The sequence below is a fragment of the Triturus cristatus genome, chromosome 1_1 (assembly GCF_964204655.1).
Source record: "Triturus cristatus chromosome 1_1, aTriCri1.1, whole genome shotgun sequence".
NCBI classification, from domain to species: domain Eukaryota; kingdom Metazoa; phylum Chordata; class Amphibia; order Caudata; family Salamandridae; genus Triturus; species Triturus cristatus.
Window position 1 is genome coordinate 89,051,991 of NC_140579.1, and position 21,603 is coordinate 89,073,593.

At 46.4% G+C, this 21,603-nt stretch overlaps 1 protein-coding gene across 1 annotated transcript; it reads left to right on the forward strand.

The window, feature by feature from the left end:
- Positions 1-1,610: 1,610 nt before the first annotated feature.
- On the forward strand, positions 1,611-20,441 carry LOC146869563 (keratin, type I cytoskeletal 12-like). The gene is made up of 7 exons (XM_085639313.1): positions 1,611-1,783; positions 8,527-8,683; positions 14,273-14,431; positions 14,862-14,987; positions 17,089-17,306; positions 17,555-17,604; positions 20,049-20,441. The coding sequence occupies exons 1-7, from the start codon at positions 1,611-1,613 to the stop codon at positions 20,150-20,152; spliced, it is 987 nt and encodes a 328-aa protein (XP_085495439.1). The 3' UTR covers positions 20,153-20,441.
- The last annotated feature ends 1,162 nt before the right edge of the window (positions 20,442-21,603 follow it).

Here is a 21,603-nt window from a genome sequence, read left to right on the forward strand (position 1 = left end):
CTAGATGGTTCAAAGAGGTAATGAAAGAAGTGGGCATAGACTTTACTATATTTTGTGCACACTCTCTAAGGGGGGCCTCTGCATCCAAAGCTTCTTTTCTAGGTGGAGGCCTACAAATTATCCTTAGAACTGCAGATTTGCCCAATTTCAACAATGTTTAAAAGCTGTTATTTTAGACCTTTTAGTAGTGCTATTGATAATGTATTAAATGCACTTTAAACTTACATAATGTTAGCCTCCGTGTCATGCAATAAAATGTAGCCTGGTGGGCAGAAAATCTGGATTTTATTAAAGACACAAAGGCTAAGATTATCCCGCAGCTGAAACCTTCCCTGGTGGGGAAAAGTTTTTTTCTGACAGTATTTAATTTTTTTTTCAGAATAGGAAATACTACACTTGGAAAACTATAGTTCCAGAAGTTTTTTCAGTGCACAACTTAAACAAAGATGGGAGAATGCGTTGTGCTGATGGACTTTATATGTTACTTGAATGTTATTGAAGTTCTAGATTTCTTCAGTTGTTGCTGCTGTGAGCTGCACAATAAAGGAGATTTACGTAATCTTATCCTCCGTGTCTTTAAAAAAATCCAGACTTTCTGCCCTCCACACTGTGAAAAATCTACATTTTCTCCAGCCACATAGTGCTGGAGATGGGCAGCCCTATACCTTTGATCTGGTCTAATCATTTCTTAGTTCCTTTCTCCCTTTCAGGAATCATTCCACTTGCACAAAACTGCAAGCCAAAAATCATCTCTAATTCCTTTGCCCACTGTTCTATCTCCTTAGAAGGAAACTTGGTAAAAGACACTTCTTCATTCAAGGATAACCTTCTTAGGGCCTTAAACAAAATTGCCCAGAAGAAGGAGCCCGATACGGAGAATGAAACAATCTTCCCCTTGGTACTAAGAACAGGCAAATAAAACAGCAAATGGTTAGAAATACGCGCCGAAGGAAAATGATGACTATAAGGCAAAAAAGTTATATAAAGAGGCTTTGAAGGGCTTCAGGAAGTCCCTTTTGAAAGTCCAGGTCGAGGCTTTCTCTGTACAAATTGCATCTGCAGCAATGACCCAAAATAGTGAAAATCTTTCTCACCCTTGTTGCCTGCCCACAGGAAGTGCCTTGAACTAAAGCACTATGAAATAGTTTTGCGGATTACCTTCATGAGAAAGTAGAACATATCTATGGTTCCTTTTGTAACACTCAGAAATATCCACACAATTAGAGAGGCAAATGATGGGGGTGAAATTAGGCAATCAGCCTCAGTGTTTTTGAACACAAAATAGCTACAAGATTATGTCCCGGCAATATTATTTTATAGCTTTCGTTCCATTATCCACCCCTTGATCCTAAAATTTGCGGCATCCACTTACAACCCTACGGTTAACACATTAATTAATCAATCTCTAGAAACAGACTGAGGGCACAGTTTCTTCTTGTCTTAAAGAGGCTTGATGCTGACCCAAGAAATCTAAACAATCTCAGGCTGCCAGGTCTTTCCAAAAGGCTGGAGAAGCTAGTGAAAAGCAGCTGCAGTAATACTTAGAAGACAACTTACTTTCCCATAGGTCTCAGTCAAGTGTCTGTCCAGGTTTTGGAACAGAGGTGACCATGCTGAAAGTAGCTGAATTCATAAAGACTAATCTAGACCAGGTCCATAAAGTTATGGTAATCCTTTTGGACCTGTTGGAGGCCTTCATCACTGTGTCTCATTCCATCTTCTTTGAATTTTTGGACAAAGTGAGAGTGAGAGATATGGTTAGACAATGGCTGGAAAGATTTCTGTAAGGCAGACATCAATATGTACTCCTCCCCCTTATTACTCTTCCTACAGGGAGTTAAGATTCAGGGCCCCTCAGGGTTTTGCCTTTAGCCTTACCCTATTCAACATCTATTTAGCCCAAAGGCACAAGTTGCAGAACTTTGAGGTTTCAACATTTTATCATACAAGGATGACACTCAGCTGATGCCGGCTGGCTGGCTAACAAGCAGACAAAATCATAGAATAGATTCCAGAGCTGTAAAAGTGCAGTTGCTAAGTACATGCAGAACAGCTGCTTGCAGCTGAATGCTGAGAAAAAGCTTCTGTTCTCTGAGAATTCACATCCACTAAATTTAAATAGACGGTCTAGTATGGTTGCTGCGATGTCACATGCTGATGGTGCCAGGATGCTTATTTGGGGGCAGCAGATCGCTCCAATCAAATGTCAATGTATTCATTCAGTAGCCCCCATTTTGTGGAAAGGTGCAAATCAGTCAACAATACACTCTCCTACATTTAAAACCCTCACAAGGCACAACTCTAGACTCTGAAATAGTCTCAATAATAGAGATGAGCCAAAGCAATTGTTTTTCAGTACACTGTTGAAAAATGGTGGATTGTAATAGGTCGCAGACTACTGACTTTTACAGCGGAACAGAGTGACAGAGTGACAGAGTGAGAGAGTGACAGAGTGAGAGAGTGACAGAGTGATAGAGTGACTCAGTATATAGAACCCAATAACTCCAAATTAGCTCCAAACATGTCGCTGGTTCTCTCTAATTCAGTCCAGCATACATACAGCTTAATCCAATAGCATGACTCCTCCCCGGGAAATCTGTGTGCATAAGTGCTCTGAATTAGCAGCAAGTAGACATCTGATTACTCCATGTCAGCATGAAGGCATGTTTCATTTTTTGGGGATTTTCTACAAAAATATACTACAATCTGGAATTGGTAGTTTTTAGTTTTAATTTCCACAATTGGTCTAACTGGTGTAGGTATTAAGGAAATATTTATTTTTAGAAAAGAAAATCTCATGACTGAAAACATAGTATTCTACCGACATGTCGCAATCTGGCAACTGGCAATTGAGATGTTTTATAAAGTCATGTAATACAATATACAGAAATATAGAGAAACTACAAATTCTCCTATAAAACATCCTATTCCAGAGTCTGGAACATTGTTATTAGCATAGTGGATATACCAATAGAAAAATAAGAATTCCAGCTAACTTTGTTAACAACATAAAGTTTTGTGTTAGGTTTACAAGTTCAGTAACTCCACTTTAGTCCATTCCCGGTACTTGCACTACAGGTAATTTAAACTGAGTATTATTCTGCATCAGATGAACAAGGAAAAGAGCGATTATTCGCTATTTTGGAAACCAGCACAACAAGGGACTAAGCAATCTAGCTTTACCACAATTAAAATATGAAATTGGGACTAAGGGCATCATTAGGAAAGTCCGCCCACCATCCCAACGTAAAAAGGGACGCCCGCCATAAGTGCGGCGGTCCCATGGGGGTGATTAGGATGCGCCTGCCACACTGGCGGGCGCATCCTGCATTTTTAAAATTGCGGCGGCGGTGCTTTCAGCACCACCCGCCGCAATGCCAAAAATGCATGTTGTGCATTTGCATGCACAACGTGGCAGGCACTCCGCGGTGCCTGCCATGTTGTGCATGCAAATGCAGGGGGGTACCATAGGTACCCCCCATGTGCACCCCCCAAAATTCCTGGGGACCCGCTACGGGCCCCCAATGGCAAGGACCGCATGCCTTTCCGTGGCGGCAACGAAGCCACGGAGAGGCAAATCCCCGCGTGTATCGTAATATGGATGGCGGTGTCTAACAGACACCGCCACCATATTAAAACCTTTTCCACCCAGTCGACTCATTGCCCGGGCGGAAAACCGGCAGACGGTCCTTCCGTCCGCTGGGGTTCCCCCGCCATAGTAATATGGCGGGGGGAAATGGCATGCGAGTGGGAGAGAATATTGGGCGGATCGCCACCGCCATGCGGGTGGTGGTGATCCGCCTGACATTCTAATTGACCCCATAGTTGGAGACACAAACACAATGGAAAAAACTTAGGGCCGCATCGAAAATCAATTCAGCATTCCATAAAAAGCTAATTTTAGGTAATCGCTATGTAAGGAATGCAAAATGATATGTAAGAAAATAGCGATTGCTAAAGATCACAATCGCAATTAGGTAATCACTATTAGATAATACTACTGCATTCGCTACTACAAGGCCCATAGGTGCAAATGGTTTTGCATTAGCTAATTGGCGATTACCAAATTGGTAATCGCAAATTAGTTAATGCAAAACCAAGTGTGCCCAGGGGCCTGAGGTCCCCCTGAAGCACCCCAAAGAGACATGTGTACATGCAAGTGCACTTATGCTGCAAGGCACTATGAAAAATGCAGTTTTGTGCATTTTCAAATATTGCATATGGTTACCATTGACTCGGATTCGATGGTAATAGCATATCCTAAATCCACAGTTTGCATTTAGAAAATGCTTGCCACATGTGCTTACTGAATCGCAAATTGTGATTCTCTCTTTGCATTCGCTATTTTAAGTAATTGCAAAAAATTGCGATTACCTAAGATTGCGACTGCAAAGCCTTTTTATAAATCTTTGATGAGTATTTGGCATTTGCAAACAGTCAATTTTAGCAATTTGCACGGTTTGCAAAAGCAAAATGGTTTCACTCCAAAGTTTAACTTGTTACTGAAGTGCAATGATTTAGCAATATAAATTGATGACTAGTGGTGACATAATCAGAATTACACTTGAAAATGGATTTACTTTACACCATTGCTGTCCATTTTTGGTGCCAATTGGTGTAAATGTTTATGAATGAGAAAATCTTCTTAAACAAAAGAAAGTAGCATCAGGGCCAGCAAGGCTTTTTAACCTTTTTCCCCCCTACTGAGGTGTGGCGGTGCCCCCTACCTCCCCCTGGATAGGAGGGGGTTTAAAAATACTTGGTCCCAGTTTGGACTGGAGTTTTCGCAACAACTTTGGTGTGCTTACCGATCCTGGGGACAGGACGGCCCTCCTTTTTTTTGTTTGGCTCTCTACAGTGGCCAAAACTGATCTTTTCAGACCCCAGCAGATGTTATCACGGGGCGCCTTTTAGGGACAGCCTTTGCCATTTTACATTACTGTCGGCATGGAAATAAAGTGATTGCCTAATACTCAAGTGATTTTTCACAAATTTGATAAGGTGAGCACACAGGACGCCTGACTTCAAGGTCCGCAAATTGGCTGCTAGGCACTAGGAGCAGATTTACAAGAACTGACACATCACTGCATATTAGCAGAGATGCGTCAGTTAATTTGCGTCACACAAAAAAACTCTTGCGCCACCATAGATGCGTCACGTTTACAATGCGGCGCACCGTGGAGCAAGGATTGACAGATGCGTGACGCATCTATTGGCATAAAGGCAACGCATTTCTGGAGTCGTGTCGCAAGCACGATGCAACTCCAGCAATGCTTCGGAAGGCCTATTTCAAACATGCTGTGCCACTCCTTACGTCTGCTTCAAGCAAGCGTAAGGTTTTGACGCAGTGGTGTCGTAAAAGTGACTCAGTGAAATCTTGTAGATTTCACTGCGTCACTTTTACGAGGCTTTCTTGAGTCGGAACGCCCAACTTGCATACCTGCATCAGGTATAATGTGATGCGGGGCTTTACAACGTGACGCATCTCCATAGATGCGTCACGTTGTAAACGTGTCACAACGGGGGGCATTGTTTACGACGCTGCTGCGTCATAAAAGTGACACAACAGCAGCGTAAAAGTGTCGCAGGTGGCTTGTAAATCTGCCCCTAGATACCTATAACCTTGAGACTAAACCTCGCCCCCTTTATTAACTGTGATTGTTGAGAGGCTATTGAGAACTGGTTCTTAAATGGACAAGAGCCTATACCACCAAGTGTTACAAACTGATTGAATATACGTTTATGTATTCTCTCATTAGTTGGTCTTACATAGTGCTATGATGGAGGTAAGACATGATGCTCCCGAAGAACTGCTGCCCTTCAAATTGCCACAGAGTAGGAGAGTAGAAGGTGCTGGTGCAATGGCTGGATTTCTGAGCCTTTATATACAAACCCTGGTGGGTGTTTCATTTCTATGAGTAAACTGCTAAATCAACAGTTTTGTTTCCAGACCAGACTCTCCCTCTCATCACCATAGGTGCAATTAATTAATATTCAAGTCTTGTTTGGCAGATCCATTTCTCATCAAATTGCGAAAAGCCGCAGGGTACATGCTATCATCCCCACGAGACAAAGCGGGTGGGGCAACGGTAAGCATTTACTTTAATTAGGTAATTTTATAAACATTTTTTTTAATGATTACGCACCCCTCATTTCTTATGGCTTCAGTTGTACGCCTGGAGTAATAACATGGACTTGGCAACAGCCTCTTTCAAGTGTACACGTTGTGACAAATGCGTTAGAAAAGATTAACACATCAATCTAGAACAAGTGCCCTGAATTGAGGCATCCCGGGGTACTGAAAGATTCTTGCAGTTTTTGTGCTGTAGTTGATGACAAGTTGGTGCTCTGAAGTAACAGAAAGCAGGCTTGTATAGAAGCTGGAACAAGATCACAGCCGATCAGCGACCGCCCTGAGCAAGAACCCACCCACCAGCGCAACGAACCCCAGCCAAGCGGCCATCAACCTCACGAAGTGGATCAGCGACTGCGCTGACGACCTCGCCCCTCTGAAGACCCCGACTAGCAGACCCGGTAGCAAGAAAGCCCCATGGTTCACCGACGAACTCAAGAGCTCCAAGAAGAACTGCCGAGCCCTCGAGAGAACCTGGCGCAGAGACCCAACACCGGACAACATGACTGCCCTCAAGCTCACCACCCGAAAACACCACCAACTCATCCACGCCACCAAGAAAACCGCATTCAAGGAACGACTGGACAACAACGCACACAACAGCAAGGAACTCTTCAACATCGTCAAAGAGCTCTCCAACCCCAACGCCGGTAACAACGACATCACCCCTTCACAAGACCTCTGCAACTCCCTCGCCTCCTACTTCCACAACAAGATCGCAGACATACACAACAGCTTCAGCACTCAACCGACGCACGCCACGACCGAACCACCGCCCCCCACCACCACCCTCCACGCCTGGACCCCGATCAGCACCGAAGACACCGTCCGCACGATGAACTCCATCCACTCCGGATCTCCTACCGACCCCTGCCCTCACCACGTCTTCAACAAGGCCGACGCTGTCATCGCGCCCCACCTGCGGGACATCATCAACACCTCCTTCGACACCGCTACCTTACCGGAGAGCTGGAAGCACGCCAAACTCAGCGCTCTACTAAAGAAGCCATCAGCCGACCCCACCGACCTCAAGAACTACCGCCCCATCTCGCTGCTCCCGTTTCCTGCAAAAGTCATCGAGAAGACCGTCAACAAGCAGCTGGCCGCCTTCCTCGAGACGAACGGATCCCTCGACCTCTCGCAGTCTGGCTTTCGGGCCAACCACAGCACCGAGACCGCCCTGATCGCAGCCACCGATGACATCCGAGCTCTGCTTGACAACGGAGAAACAGCGGCCCTCATCCTCCTAGACCTCTCCGCGGCCTTCGACACTGTCTGCCACCGTACACTAGTGCAGCGACTCAGCAACGTCGGAATCCAGGAGAAGGCACTGGAGTGGATCATCTCCTTCCTCGCCGGAAGGACACAGAGAGTCCGCCTCCCCCCGTTCAGATCTGAAGCCACCGAAGTCATCTGCGGCGTTCCTCAGGGCTCCTCGCTCAGTCCAACCCTCTTCAACGTGTACATGAGCCCCCTCGCAGACATCGCACGCCAGCACAACCTCAACATCATCTCCTACGCCGACGACACCCAGCTGATTCTCTCCCTCACCAACGACCCCGCCACCGCCAGAGCCAACCCCCACGAAGGGATGAAAGAGGTAGCCGAATGGATGAAGAACAGCCGCCTGAAACTGAACTCGGACAAGACGGAAGTCCTCATCCTGGGTTCCTCACCCTCCGCCTGGGACGACTCCTGGTGGCCCCCCGCCCTAGGCAGCGCACCCAAACCAACAGACCACGCACGCAACCTGGGCTTCATTCTGGACTCCACCCTCTCCATGACCAGACAAGTCAACGCCGTCTCCTCGTCGTGCTTCAACATCCTGCGCATGCTACGAAAGATCTTCCGGTGGATCCCCACCGAGACCAGGAAGACGGTCACCCAGGCCCTCGTCACCAGCCGTCTGGACTACGGCAACTCCCTCTACGCCGGAACCACCGCCAAACTCCAGAAAAGACTTCAGCGGATCCAGAACGCCTCAGCACGACTATGAAAATAATGAAACTATGATTTATCCTGAAGGATTTGGTAGACTTGAATTTCCAACAGTCATGTCTAACTTGCATGTTGGGAATTTTGTATGAAACTGATCTAGCAATTAAAGACCAAAACCACCAGAAGGGTATTTAAAGAGAAATTCTATAACTCTCCAATAGAGGCATTTTATCAGTCGCTTGTTATAGATGTCACCAACAGTATCGTACTTCTACATCTTTTATTTAAAAAAAGCATATGGATTTAGTTGTAGATTTGAAATGCCACAGGGCTTATGGCACTGTGCTGTTGCAATCTTTAATTTACCTGCTTGAAGCCACAGTTGTAAGAACCTGCTCTTTCAGATGTGTTTTTTTTGCCCGTTATTCACATGCCTACTTATGTTTTTTCTCCAGGTACGAGAATGAGCTGTCCCTGCGCCAGAGTGTGGAGGCTGACATCAACGGGCTTCGTAGGGTGCTGGATGAGTTGACCTTATCCAAGTCTGACCTTGAGGGAGAAGTTGAGAGTCTAAGAGAGGAGCTGGCTGCCCTCAAGAAGAACCATGAAGAGGTAAAAGCAGTTGTTGTACTTCTAAAGAGACATGAAAGTGCTGGTATTGACATAGATGGAGGCTAAAAACTTTTTTTTACATGCCCTTGAAATTTGTTTTCTGATTCATCAGAGTTCTTCCTTAATTGTGGATGTCTGTATTAGAAAAATCTTTGAAAAAAATCTTCGTGATTTGGTTTGGAGCTTTTTTCAAAGGCATGGCACACAATATCATATGATAAACTCAATTTTGCTAACCCCTGACAAGAAATGAGGTCAAGGGATCTTATAAATGTCTTAGGTGGGGAAATGCAGGAGAGTGTGAGTTTGCATTTAAGACAAAAATCTGAGGTGTGCAGGAACTGTGGGAAGCCATGTTAGTTACATTCTCCTGCTGAAATTGGTGCTTTTGAACAAATCCTCCATTCCAGATCTAGCAGTTTACTAAGTGATTCTGAGAATTCTTGTTCGTTATCACAAGGTAAGTTGCAATAGGGATGTAGAGAATATTTGACACATTTCAACTATTTCTTACACTTTGCCTTGAAACAGTATGAATTATTACCATTTCTCAAGGCAGAGTCAACAGATACAAGGGAAAGGTGTGGCAGAAAGCAACTATTCACCTAACACCAATGCACTGGCACACAGCTTATCATATCAGGTTTGCATTGCAAACCTGAGACACGTGAGAAGTGAACAGCATTACATTGCTTGCTCCAAGAAGAACATATATGGTTATACTCTCAAGAAGTCTAGGGCTGGTGGCTCTGTTGTTTCTAAGGCTGTTGTATCCTTGGCCAAGTTACAGGCATTTGTAAATGTGATGATTGGTGGAGGGGATATCATGAAAGGGAGGACTATCGTTCACTTGAATCATTCAGTCATTTTCAGAACCCATGGTCCTACTGATGAAATCTTTGTTTGGTAGATACACCTTCTTGCTAGACCATAGTCAACCCCTCGCCACATCTTCTGCTGACTAGTGCCCGCATCCTGTCACACCGGAGTCAGGCCCACATCCTGTCACACCGGAGTCAGGCCTGCATCCTGTCACAACGGACTCAGGCCCGCATCCTGTCAGACCGGAGTCAGGCCCACATCCCGTCACACTGGAGTCAGCTCCACATCCTGTCACACCTGAGTCAGGCCCACATCCTGTCACACCGGAGTCAGGCCCACATCCTGTCACACTGGAGTCAGGTCCACATCCTGTCACACCGCAGTCAGGCCCACATCCTGTCACACTGGAGTCAGGCCTGCATCCTGTCACACCGGAGTCAGGCCTGCATCCTGTTACACCGGAGTCAGGCCCATATCCCATCACACTGGAGTCAGGTCCACATCCTGTCACACCGGAGTCAGGCCCACATCCCATCACACCGGAGTCAGGCCCACATCCCATCACACTGGAGTCAGGTCCACATCCTGTCACACCGCAGTCAGGCCCACATCCTGTAACACTGGAGTCAGACCCGCATCCTGTCACACCGGAGTCAGGCCCGCATCCTGTTACACCGGAGTCAGGCCCATATCCCATCACACTGGAGTCAGGTCCACATCCTGTCACACCGGAGTCAGGCCCACATCCTGTTACACCGGAGTCAGGCCCATATCCCATCACACTGGAGTCAGGTCCACATCCTGTCACACCGGAGTCAGGCCCATATCCCATCACACTGGAGTCAGGTCCACATCCTGTCACACCGGAGTCAGGCCCACATCCCATCACACAGGAGTCAGGCCCACATCCCATCACACTGGAGTCAGGTCCAAATCCTGTCACACCGCAGTCAGGCCCACATCCTGTCACACTGGAGTCAGGCCCGCATCCTGTCACACCGGAGTCAGGCCCGCATCCTGTTACACCGGAGTCAGGCCCATGTCCCATCACACTGGAGTCAGGTCCACATCCTGTCACACCGGAGTCAGGCCCGCATCATGTCACACCGCAATCAGGCCCACATCCTGTCACACTGGAGTCAGGCCCGCATCCTGTCACACCGGAGTCAGGCCCATATCCCATCACACTGGAGTCAGGTCCACATCCTGTCACACCGGAGTCAGGCCCACATCCTGTTACACCGGAGTCAGGCCCATATCCCATCACACTGGAGTCAGGTCCACATCCTGTCACACCGGAGTCAGGCCCGCATCCTGTCACACCGGAGTCAGGCCCGCATCCTGTCACACCGGAGTTAGGCCTGCATCCTGTCACACCGGAGTCAGGCCCATATCCCATCACACTGGAGTCAGGTCCACATCCTGTCACACCGGAGTCAGGCCCACATCCCATCACACCGGAGTCAGGCCCACATCCCATCACACTGGAGTCAGGTCCACATCCTGTCACACCGCAGTCAGGCCCACATCCTGTCACACTGGAGTCAGGCCCGCATCCTGTCACACCGGAGTCAGGCCCGCATCCTGTTACACCGGAGTCAGGCCCATATCCCATCACACTGGAGTCAGGTCCACATCCTGTCACACCGGAGTCAGGCCCACATCCTGTTACACCGGAGTCAGGCCCATATCCCATCACACTGGAGTCAGGTCCACATCCTGTCACACCGGAGTCAGGCCCATATCCCATCACACTGGAGTCAGGTCCACATCCTGTCACACCGGAGTCAGGCCCACATCCCATCACACCGGAGTCAGGCCCACATCCCATCACACTGGAGTCAGGTCCACATCCTGTCACACCGCAGTCAGGCCCACATCCTGTCACACTGGAGTCAGGCCCGCATCCTGTCACACCGGAGTCAGGCCCGCATCCTGTTACACCGGAGTCAGGCCCATATCCCATCACACTGGAGTCAGGTCCACATCCTGTCACACCGGAGTCAGGCCCGCATCCTGTCACACCGCAGTCAGGCCCACATCCTGTCACACTGGAGTCAGGCCCGCATCCTGTCACACCGGAGTCAGGCCCATATCCCATCACACTGGAGTCAGGTCCACATCCTGTCACACCGGAGTCAGGCCCACATCCTGTTACACCGGAGTCAGGCCCATATCCCTTCACACTGGAGTCAGGTCCACATCCTGTCACACCGGAGTCAGGCCCGCATCCTGTCACACCGGAGTCAGGCCCGCATCCTGTCACACCGGAGTCAGGCCCGCATCCTGTCACAACGGACTCAGGCCCGCATCCTGTCACACCGGAGTCAGGCCCACATCCCGTCACACTGGAGTCAGGTCCACATCCTGTCACACCTGAGTCAGGCCCACTTCCTGTCACACCGGAGTCAGGACCACATCCTGTCACACCGGAGTCAGGCCCACATTCCATCACACCGGAGTCAGGCCCACATCCCATCACACTGGAGTCAGGTCCACATCCTGTCACACCGCAGTCAGGCCCACATCCTGTCACACTGGAGTCAGGCCCGTATCCTGTCACACCGGAGTCAGGCCCGCATCCTGTTACACCGGAGTCAGGCCCATATCCCATCACACTGGAGTCAGGTCCACATCCTGTCACACCGGAGTCAGGCCCACATCCTGTTACACCGGAGTCAGGCCCATATCCCATCACACTGGAGTCAGGTCCACATCCTGTCACACCTCAGTCAGGCCCACATCCTGTCACACTGGAGTCAGGCCCGCATCCTGTCACACCGGAGTCAGGCCCGCATCCTGTTACACCGGAGTCAGGCCCATATCCCATCACACTGGAGTCAGGTCCACATCCTGTCACACCGGAGTCAGGCACACATCCTGTTACACCGGAGTCAGGCCCATATCCCATCACACTGGAGTCAGGTCCACATCCTGTCACACCGGAGTCAGGCCCATATCCCATCACACTGGAGTCAGGTCCACATCCTGTCACACCGGAGTCAGGCCCACATCCCATCACACCGGAGTCAGGCCCACATCCCATCACACTGGAGTCAGGTCCACATCCTGTCACACCGCAGTCAGGCCCACATCCTGTCACACTGGAGTCAGGCCCGCATCCTGTCACACCGGAGTCAGGCCCGCATCCTGTTACACCGGAGTCAGGCCCATATCCCATCACACTGGAGTCAGGTCCACATCCTGTCACACCGGAGTCAGGCCCGCATCCTGTCACACCGCAGTCAGGCCCACATCCTGTCACACTGGAGTCAGGCCCGCATCCTGTCACACCGGAGTCAGGCCCATATCCCATCACACTGGAGTCAGGTCCACATCCTGTCACACCGGAGTCAGGCCCACATCCTGTTACACCGGAGTCAGGCCCATATCCCTTCACACTGGAGTCAGGTCCACATCCTGTCACACCGGAGTCAGGCCCGCATCCTGTCACACCGGAGTCAGGCCCGCATCCTGTCACACCGGAGTCAGGCCCGCATCCTGTCACAACGGACTCAGGCCCGCATCCTGTCACACCGGAGTCAGGCCCACATCCCGTCACACTGGAGTCAGGTCCACATCCTGTCACACCTGAGTCAGGCCCACTTCCTGTCACACCGGAGTCAGGCCCACATCCTGTCACACCGAGTCAGGTCTTTTCCTCCACAAACATACCTGTTTCGAATCAAGTATCTGTTCTTCCCTTGCACTACATTATCTTCTCTCACATCACACCTCCAGATCCTAGATTCCATTTCCACATTTGATGGTACTTCATTTACTAACCTCAAAGGAGTGAAAGGCAGAGTTGGTGCTGTAAAGGACTTTGAACCTCTGAGTTGCCAGTAACACCAGATGTCAGCAGCAGGCAATGAATCTTAGCTGTTTCCTACAACTAGACTGTGTCTCCTTACCAGCACACCTCACAACCTTCTCACTCAACAATTGCCCTTCCTCTTTGTAGTCAAGAGCCTTCCTTGCGAAGAACATTCTTAACCCTTCGATCAATGCAAACCATTGTCCTTATGTCAAGCCTCCCTCCCCTACCATTCCTGTTCTTTTTATTCTAGCATTACAATCATTAAGTCAGACAAAATAATTCACAGGCTCCTGTTAAAATGCCAAAAATATGTCCTTATGGTAATGCCTAGTATGTCACTTAAAAAGGAAAAAGAGAATGCTATAATTTAGAAACAATATATACTCATATCCCCTCTGGAAAAGTAGATGCTGCTACAAACCAGTGACGACACTGTGCTCTATAGGAGTATTTGGTGTCTGGTAATCCACCGATACCAATGATGGGGTTATGGTTATGATTTGTTTTATTGAAAGCAAACATGGATGCGAATTAGTGGCGACTAGGGATGGCCGCTGTAACTACAGAATAACCCTTTGGTACCCCTGGCACTACTCTTGGCATCAGTGGTCTCAGGGATCAAAACTAACGGGAGCAAGAAAGTAAATATAGTTCAAAGAACCATGTTTGTGTTTGAGGTGCACAATCATTGCCCCTTTCATCTCAACTCGCGGGCTAAGACGAGGCTCTTGAGGGGCCCACGGTGGGAAACTGGCGACACTTGAAATGCTAATGGGGATCAAATTATGCATGATGTCACTTCTGTTACTATTGGCATTTTGGTGAATTGACTTCTATGAAAGCAACTATACAAAGAGCACAGAAGGTGACTGTTCCGTGTAGTCTTTCAAACTCATGTATTCCTGCCTGTGATTCCTGCCCTTGATATGTTGCTATTCCTCCTGCAGGAAATGAAGGCACTCATGGGAACCCAAGGGCAACTCAGCGTAGAGATGAACGCAGCGCCAGGCATCAACCTGCTGAAGCTTCTTAGCGACATGCGAAGCCAGTATGAGGACATGGCAGAAAAGAATCGCCGGGATGCCGAAACAAATTTCCTGGAAGCGGTGAGGAGGGGAGATAAGCTGCTTGGTGCATGTCTTGCGGGTGGTGGGATAGGGCGGACTGAACGATGGGAAACCTAGATATTGCCTAACCAACTAATGTTCCCTGAAATGCCCATAAATGATGTTGCCAAGTAAGTCCCAACCCAGACTCTATGTAAATTATCACCTAGTCTACTCAGGGCTTACCAGCCATTCTGAGTTCCCACAGACTGGTCCATGCTGATGCCTTGGGTTTGGGAGGAGGTGTGTTCTAAATACCAATTAGCATATGGTTGACCCCTGTCTGTAATGACCGAGACAGTTGAAAGATGATGTAATGGAATGCACCACAGATGACTACCACTGGCAGAGGGTGAGTCAAGCAGTTCATCCATCAGTTTTTGTGATGTGTAGACATGTGACTAACACTCACACCCATGCTGTCTCTTAGAGCAATGCCATCAAGCAAGAAATCTCTGCCGGGGTTGAGCAGGTGCAGTCGAGCAAGAGTCAGATTCACGACCTGAAACGCTCCCTCCAGGCCCTGGTAATTGAATTGCAGGCAGCTCTGGCAATGGTAAGTTGTGTCAATTATTCCAGTTCTTTCTAAAGATACTTCAAGGGCGCAAGATCTTTCCAAGCATATAAGGTGCCCCATTTCTCCTGGAAGAGCTTTAGGAACAGGATAATGATGAAAGCACCATTTATATAGCACATAGGTCATTCTCAAGAGAATGAAGGCAAGATACATAAGTGCCATGTTTCCTAGGTCCTTGAGTGGGTAGCTGGTCCAGATATGTTTAGTTCTTTGCATTCTGGAGCTTGTAGTTCTGGTTTTATAATGGGATAAAATGTGCCTACAAGTCATAGAATGTAAAGACAAATTCTGGACTGGAGAAGCTAATCACGCTTGGAAACGGGATATTTGGCAGGGCTGCACTTATCAGTATTAGTGAGAACACTGTCACTGAATTGGCTTTAAATCTCATTTTTTGCAATCTCAAAAACAAGCCAATTTGTCTCGGAATCAGGCGTTGATCTGCCAATCTGGATGTTACATATAGTAGCCAACTACTGAGTGTTACCGTTAATTGATCGACTGATTGCATTGACAGAGCTCAAGCAGCCACATCCTTAGAAGTGTACCAGCGCTTAAGGGAGATTAGAGAAGCAGGATGCATGAGCTATCTCATCAGGGGAGGGACTGAGTAGCATTACCAACAGATTTCCTAACCTAAGGTCAAACATATTGGTCTTGACCGATTTCCTAGGCGGCATCAGCTTCGATTGTAGCCCAATGATTGGAGGTAGGGAATTCCAAATTCTAGCTGTGAGAACTACCAGACTACGTTGTCCTGGCCTGAGCTGGAAGATCTCAGTGCTCTGCCAAGAATATACAATGAAAAAATGGCATCACGTATGTCTTGGGATTGACCTGATATATGATTTTATGAAAGAGCGAAAGCGCTTTCAATAAACCTCTTTCGTAAACAGGCAGCCAATGTCATTTGTCTAAATATGCAGTAATAGACACATTGCTTTTCAGGCCTACAACTAGCCTCGCAGCAACGTACCGCAGGAGTTGGAGGCAATGGATAAGATATTTAGGCCCATCCACTAGAGGAGAATTTCAATAGTACTTGCGAGAGGTGAAAAGTGGCTGCTCATATCTCTTCTAGCAGACTTAGGTGTGTAAGGCAAGAACCTATCAAGAACATACAATAATCTGGAACTGGTGGTACATACATTTTCCACACCGGCCTCAAACTTGAAGTCTGTCTATTCCCACACCCCAGTTGTGTGCTGGAGGCACTGGCACAGAAAATCTCCAAGCTCCTTCAGCCACCATTTGGCGGTCCACTTAGCATCAGGCCCGAACACTACAACCTCCATTTTACCCTCATTAAGAGAGAAGGAATTAGTGTGCATCCAATGTGCCACCTTCCTTAGGTACATGTTGAAGGTGTGGGCTGGCTCCTCTTATTTACCATCTAGTCTGACAATCAATTGCATGTCATCAGCATGGGTCTGAAAAGAGATTCCAAAGAGTTCTAGCAACTGAGTCAAGGGCCATTAACAGCTCCAAAAGGGAAGCTAATAAATGTTTGTAAGTTATATAAATGTCAGGACTAAACCCAACTTCCAGGCACAAACAAAACTATACATATGCATAAACTCTAAACTATACTAAGAATCATACAAGAAATCAAAGCATAGATCCAGTGCTTAAACAAAGCTTTCCTAAGTTATGGGACACAACTCTCTCAATAATAGCGTGAGGGTAAAGAAGAATTGGAGAGTAAGCAAGCAGTCTTTATGGTCAATATTTCAGTGTCTACTGCATGAAAAAGCAATATATATGTTCTAAATGATAGGAAATGAGAGTTGGAAACTATTCAACATGCTCCCATGCTGCCTTAATAGCAACTTGGACTCTTCTCGGGCTTAGGCAGTAATCTCTAAGGCCGCAAACATCTACTGTATGTGTTTCATTGGCATATGCCTGTTTTTCAATCCCAATCCAAGGCAGGCTTGGTGAGTTTTCACACTTCAACATACCTGATTGCAGTATATTACTCTGAACATTCTTCATCATGCTCAGATATACAACCCAGCGCCACCTAGAACGCCCTCCATTACCATGTGTCGCCTGTCCTTCTTGTCTTGTTTACCCACAGAAACAATCCCTTGAAGCTAGCTTGGCAGAAACAGAAGGCAACTACTGTGCCCAGCTGGCACATCTTCAAGTAAAGATCAGTCAAGTAGAGGAGGAGCTCGCGCAAATCAAGGGAGAGATGGAGAACAATATGGCAGAGTACGAGCAACTCCTGGACATCAAGAGCCGGCTGGAGAGGGAGATTGAGACCTACCGGCGCCTGCTGGACGGTCAGGGCAGGTAAGACGATGGCAAGTCCTGAACACCTACACTTTAGCAATATTTTGGTTCCAGGCAAATACCTTTACTTGGGGTGCCATTGCAGGAAAGAGGGGAGCCCTAATTCGCCCAAAAAAGTGACATAGGAAAGCCCTTGGCAAAAACCTTACTTGAAACCACTATTGGCACTAGACATTAAACATTGCTTGTAGAATGATTATAAACCAAACGCGTTCTCAGTCATGTGTATGTATGTTGTTTCCTTTCAGTGGCTATATCGAGCAACAGCCCAAGAGTTATGGCTCTCACTCATCTAAAGGTAAGGGTGCCCTCTTTTGCGTTATGATAATGGCTAGATGTGACAGTGGTGGGTTCTACTGCCATAATCCCACCTGTTTGTAGTTCTATCTGGTATAATAAAGCCTCACTGCCAAAGGATTTGTATGGGACATTTAGTTCCAAAGTGGCAGCAGTAGTTCTTGCCATCCCACCAGAGACCAAAGACTGGTCCTGCACTGCCTAACTTCTCTATATATAGATTAGAAAGCACAGAGGTGGCATTGCTCAAGCAGGCCTAATCCAGGAAGGAAATTAAGGGTGAATTTCCTCCAATCATCGCATTTTGTGGCATTAACCCTCCCACAATACAACCTGCTACACTCATCTAGTTGTTATCCCTTTTGCAAGGTAACTTCTGGCACCTTTTACCAACTTTAAAAGCTAAAGTTAACATTGTAAGCGGCCATCTTGTTCTACTTTCCTTTTCACCGACAGTGCTAGAGTCACATGTTGCATTGCTGCTTTATGATGATATGTTGGCATGAGTTCTATGCATGAAATGAAAAAGTTATAAATGCCTGTTTAGCACTTGAAATGTGTCACTGTATAAAAAGGATGGAAAAAATAGAAATAATATAATGATTGGATGATCCTGGGATTTTGGTTTGAGGATTATTTACTGCCCCATAAACGTGTTGGAAAAACCTCCTCTTGAAGAGCGAAACATGCATTTTATTACTGCCTGATTAAAATACTCCCTCTTAGAATTATAATTCCCTCTTTTATTATAAATTAATGAATTTACTATCAACCACCAACTATTGGTAGAGCATTGGACTAAATACATCTGATGCAGTAGAGGCCCCACTCTCTCTCCTTCATTTAACATACACTAGGGTACTTTCTCCCTCAAGCACACACTCACTCACTCCTTTTTGCCATGGAGAGTTGCTTAACTATGGGGTGGAGAAAAGCTGCCTCCGGAGAGGGCCTGATGACCAAGGTATGTAAAGACGGCCATCTTGATCTAGGCATGTTAGAACCAGAGGTCAGTATGGTCACATGACATAAAAGGACCAATGATTGAATGTTCAATGATGGGACATGCAGCAATAACAGGATGCTTACATGAGAGATATTGGTCAGTATTAGAATCTGTACCTGCATGTCTGTAAATATTCTGCACATGTACCAAATAGAATATACAGGCAGCAATGCACATTCAGCAACGATCAAGGTCACATGAAGCACATATCCCATCAGGAGAGCCTTCTCATGAGTTACTTACACCACTGTCTTTATATTTAGCACATTAACACACGGTGCATGCACCAACTAGAACATTTACAGGAATCATATCTATCAATTAGGATGTTCCCATGTGGCACATGCACCAAAGGTCATAGTTACATGATGCACACACACCAATGACAATAGTCACATGACATATATGCACCAACTAGAAAATGACCATGAGGCACTTGCTCTACACGAGACCCTGCATATGGGGCACTTTCACTCACTAGTCCCTTCTCAAGAGGCACATGCATCAGTGTAAACTTATCAACAATGAGGAACATGCACCAATATTATCATGTTCGAAGGAGTGGCTTGGCGCAATTTTAGCATGATCTGCAGAGGCGCTACATCAGCAAAGAGAACATTCCAATGTGGCCGCACATGCACTAGTGCCACGTGAGGTATATGCACCCAAGACAGATGTATGCACATTTTAATTTTCACAAGGGACATATGCACTAAGTAGAATGTTCCCCTCAGGCAGGGCACTAACATTGGCAAGATTACAAAAAGGAAAAAAATATACATCAAATAATGACATGAAGCATATGCAATTATGCACTGACGTCACTGTGTATAAGATAAATGCACCACCACAAGAACAGCAATAGTGGACAAGCACAATATCACAATTTTCAATACTATCATCACATATGGGACATGCACCAGCCTGAAAGCGCTCACAAATGAGACATATGTGATGGTTCGCGTTAGGGGCTTACGTCTAGGAATAAATGTCTCAAATAATACTAATGCCAACGATACGTGAATATTAAAGTGTAGTCTTATTATTAGAAATGGTGTATGAGGCACATTTTCAATGTTAAACCATTCACAAGATACAGACACCAAAATTAGGAAATTCACAAAGGCACATTTACATGAGGAACAGACATGATTACTTTTGACCAGTTTAATTCTGAGCCATTTTTTTTTTTTTTTTTTTTTTAAATGAAACCGTTCGGGCGCAATTTAGAAAGCTATTTCCCTACCTATGTTTAATTTAGGTACAAAAATTGATGCAATGGAGATGACAAAATGTAATGCCTGATTTGTGAAATGAGATCAGAATGCCATACTTTATCCAACATGTCCACCACCCTCTCTTACCTTTATGCACTAATCTTTTTCTCTAAAGGTATACTACCTGCATTGCATTGTTCACCTCTTCATTTCTTGTTTCAGCCCCAGATCCAGTTAGAAGCCGCGTTGTGAAGACCATCGTCCAGGAAGTGGTTGATGGCAGAGTAGTCTCACAAGAGGAGAAACAAAGTGAACAGAAACTATAGACAGAAGCTGGGTCTCTGCTTATGGAGCCGCTGATCTACCAGGAAACCTACAGCAAGATGCCCCGACAGGGAGGAGGAGCCCCTTCCATAGCACCACCCCTCCCGTTCTTCTGCTTCTCCTAGGGGGGTTCATCAAACATAGCCATAGAATGTGTTGGACAATTCAACACAATGAGCAACACAACACCAGCATCCCGCGTATACAAGCAAGCGAGGAGACGCCCACATTGAATGAGAGGACACCTCAGAAAACCGAGAGGGCGCCCAGAGGTTCATCACGTGGCTTGGCATTGACCAAGGACGAGCGCTCTTACTTTGACAATGAATAGTCCATTTTTGGTTACTAACCTTCAAAACTTAGGTCAATGGAGAGCATTTTATGTGCCATATCCCTTGCAAATGTACCTGTGGAGACAGCACAAATTGCCACCTCAGCAGGGGCATCGGCTGGGAAGTGGGGCTGGTCACTGTGCCAAGGCTCTTTCTTTGGGTTTTCATCTCTGACCTTTCACCTCTCTTTGCAAGAAAATACACATCTCTGTTTCTGTTCTATTATTATCCAATAAACTATCTTTTTGAATGCTAAATAAAAGGGTGTATTTTCTGTTACTAAATGTGTAGAAAACACTTGCCCAACTTTGCTATTCATTTATTGAAAAGATTTAATTTTATTTTATTCTCTTGAAGTTCGTTTGAATGGGATCTAAGGTGGACTGAACTTAGGTTTAGAAAATTGTTTCCCGAATTTTCTATTGATGAAGCAGTCAAAGAATATATGCTCAGCCTAGGAGGGCATGTGGCAGAGTGTACCTCATCCAGCCACAGGTCTCCTCCCCTTGAGTGCAGTCCATGCACCGCGCGCTCATGTACAGAGTGAGTACACTCAATGCTCTTCAAGGTTTTATGCTTACTGACATACCAAGAACAATTCTGCACAGATTTTACATTACTCATAGACAACGTTTGCAAGAACACCTAGACTTTTACAACAGTTTACATGGCTAAGGTTTAACTAGCAGAAAAATAATTCTGCATGTCTTTGCCATTTTTAATCAAAATAATCTGCAAAATGGAAAGAGAAAAACTCTGCATACGAATGTGAGAGGTGTTCAGTCTAAAGGAAATAATATGAAACTCAAAAAAATGTCTGTGGTGCCATTGCTGCAGATCAGAGCATATAAATTCTCCCTACTTCCACAGATAGAGTAATTTCACAGATACACGCACATACACTCTTCATTCACTAGGGCCCATCACACCAACATACGCTCTATTACTCTATCCGCACTGAACCTGAGAGGAAACTCCTCGAACACTCTGTATCTACACTAAGGCCGATGCGACCAAATTGATATTGCCTTGAGTCATGATTTAAACAATAATAGTCACAATAAGGAATTCAATAACTGACAAAGAAATAACCACCCGACACTGTAATTCAAACATAAGGT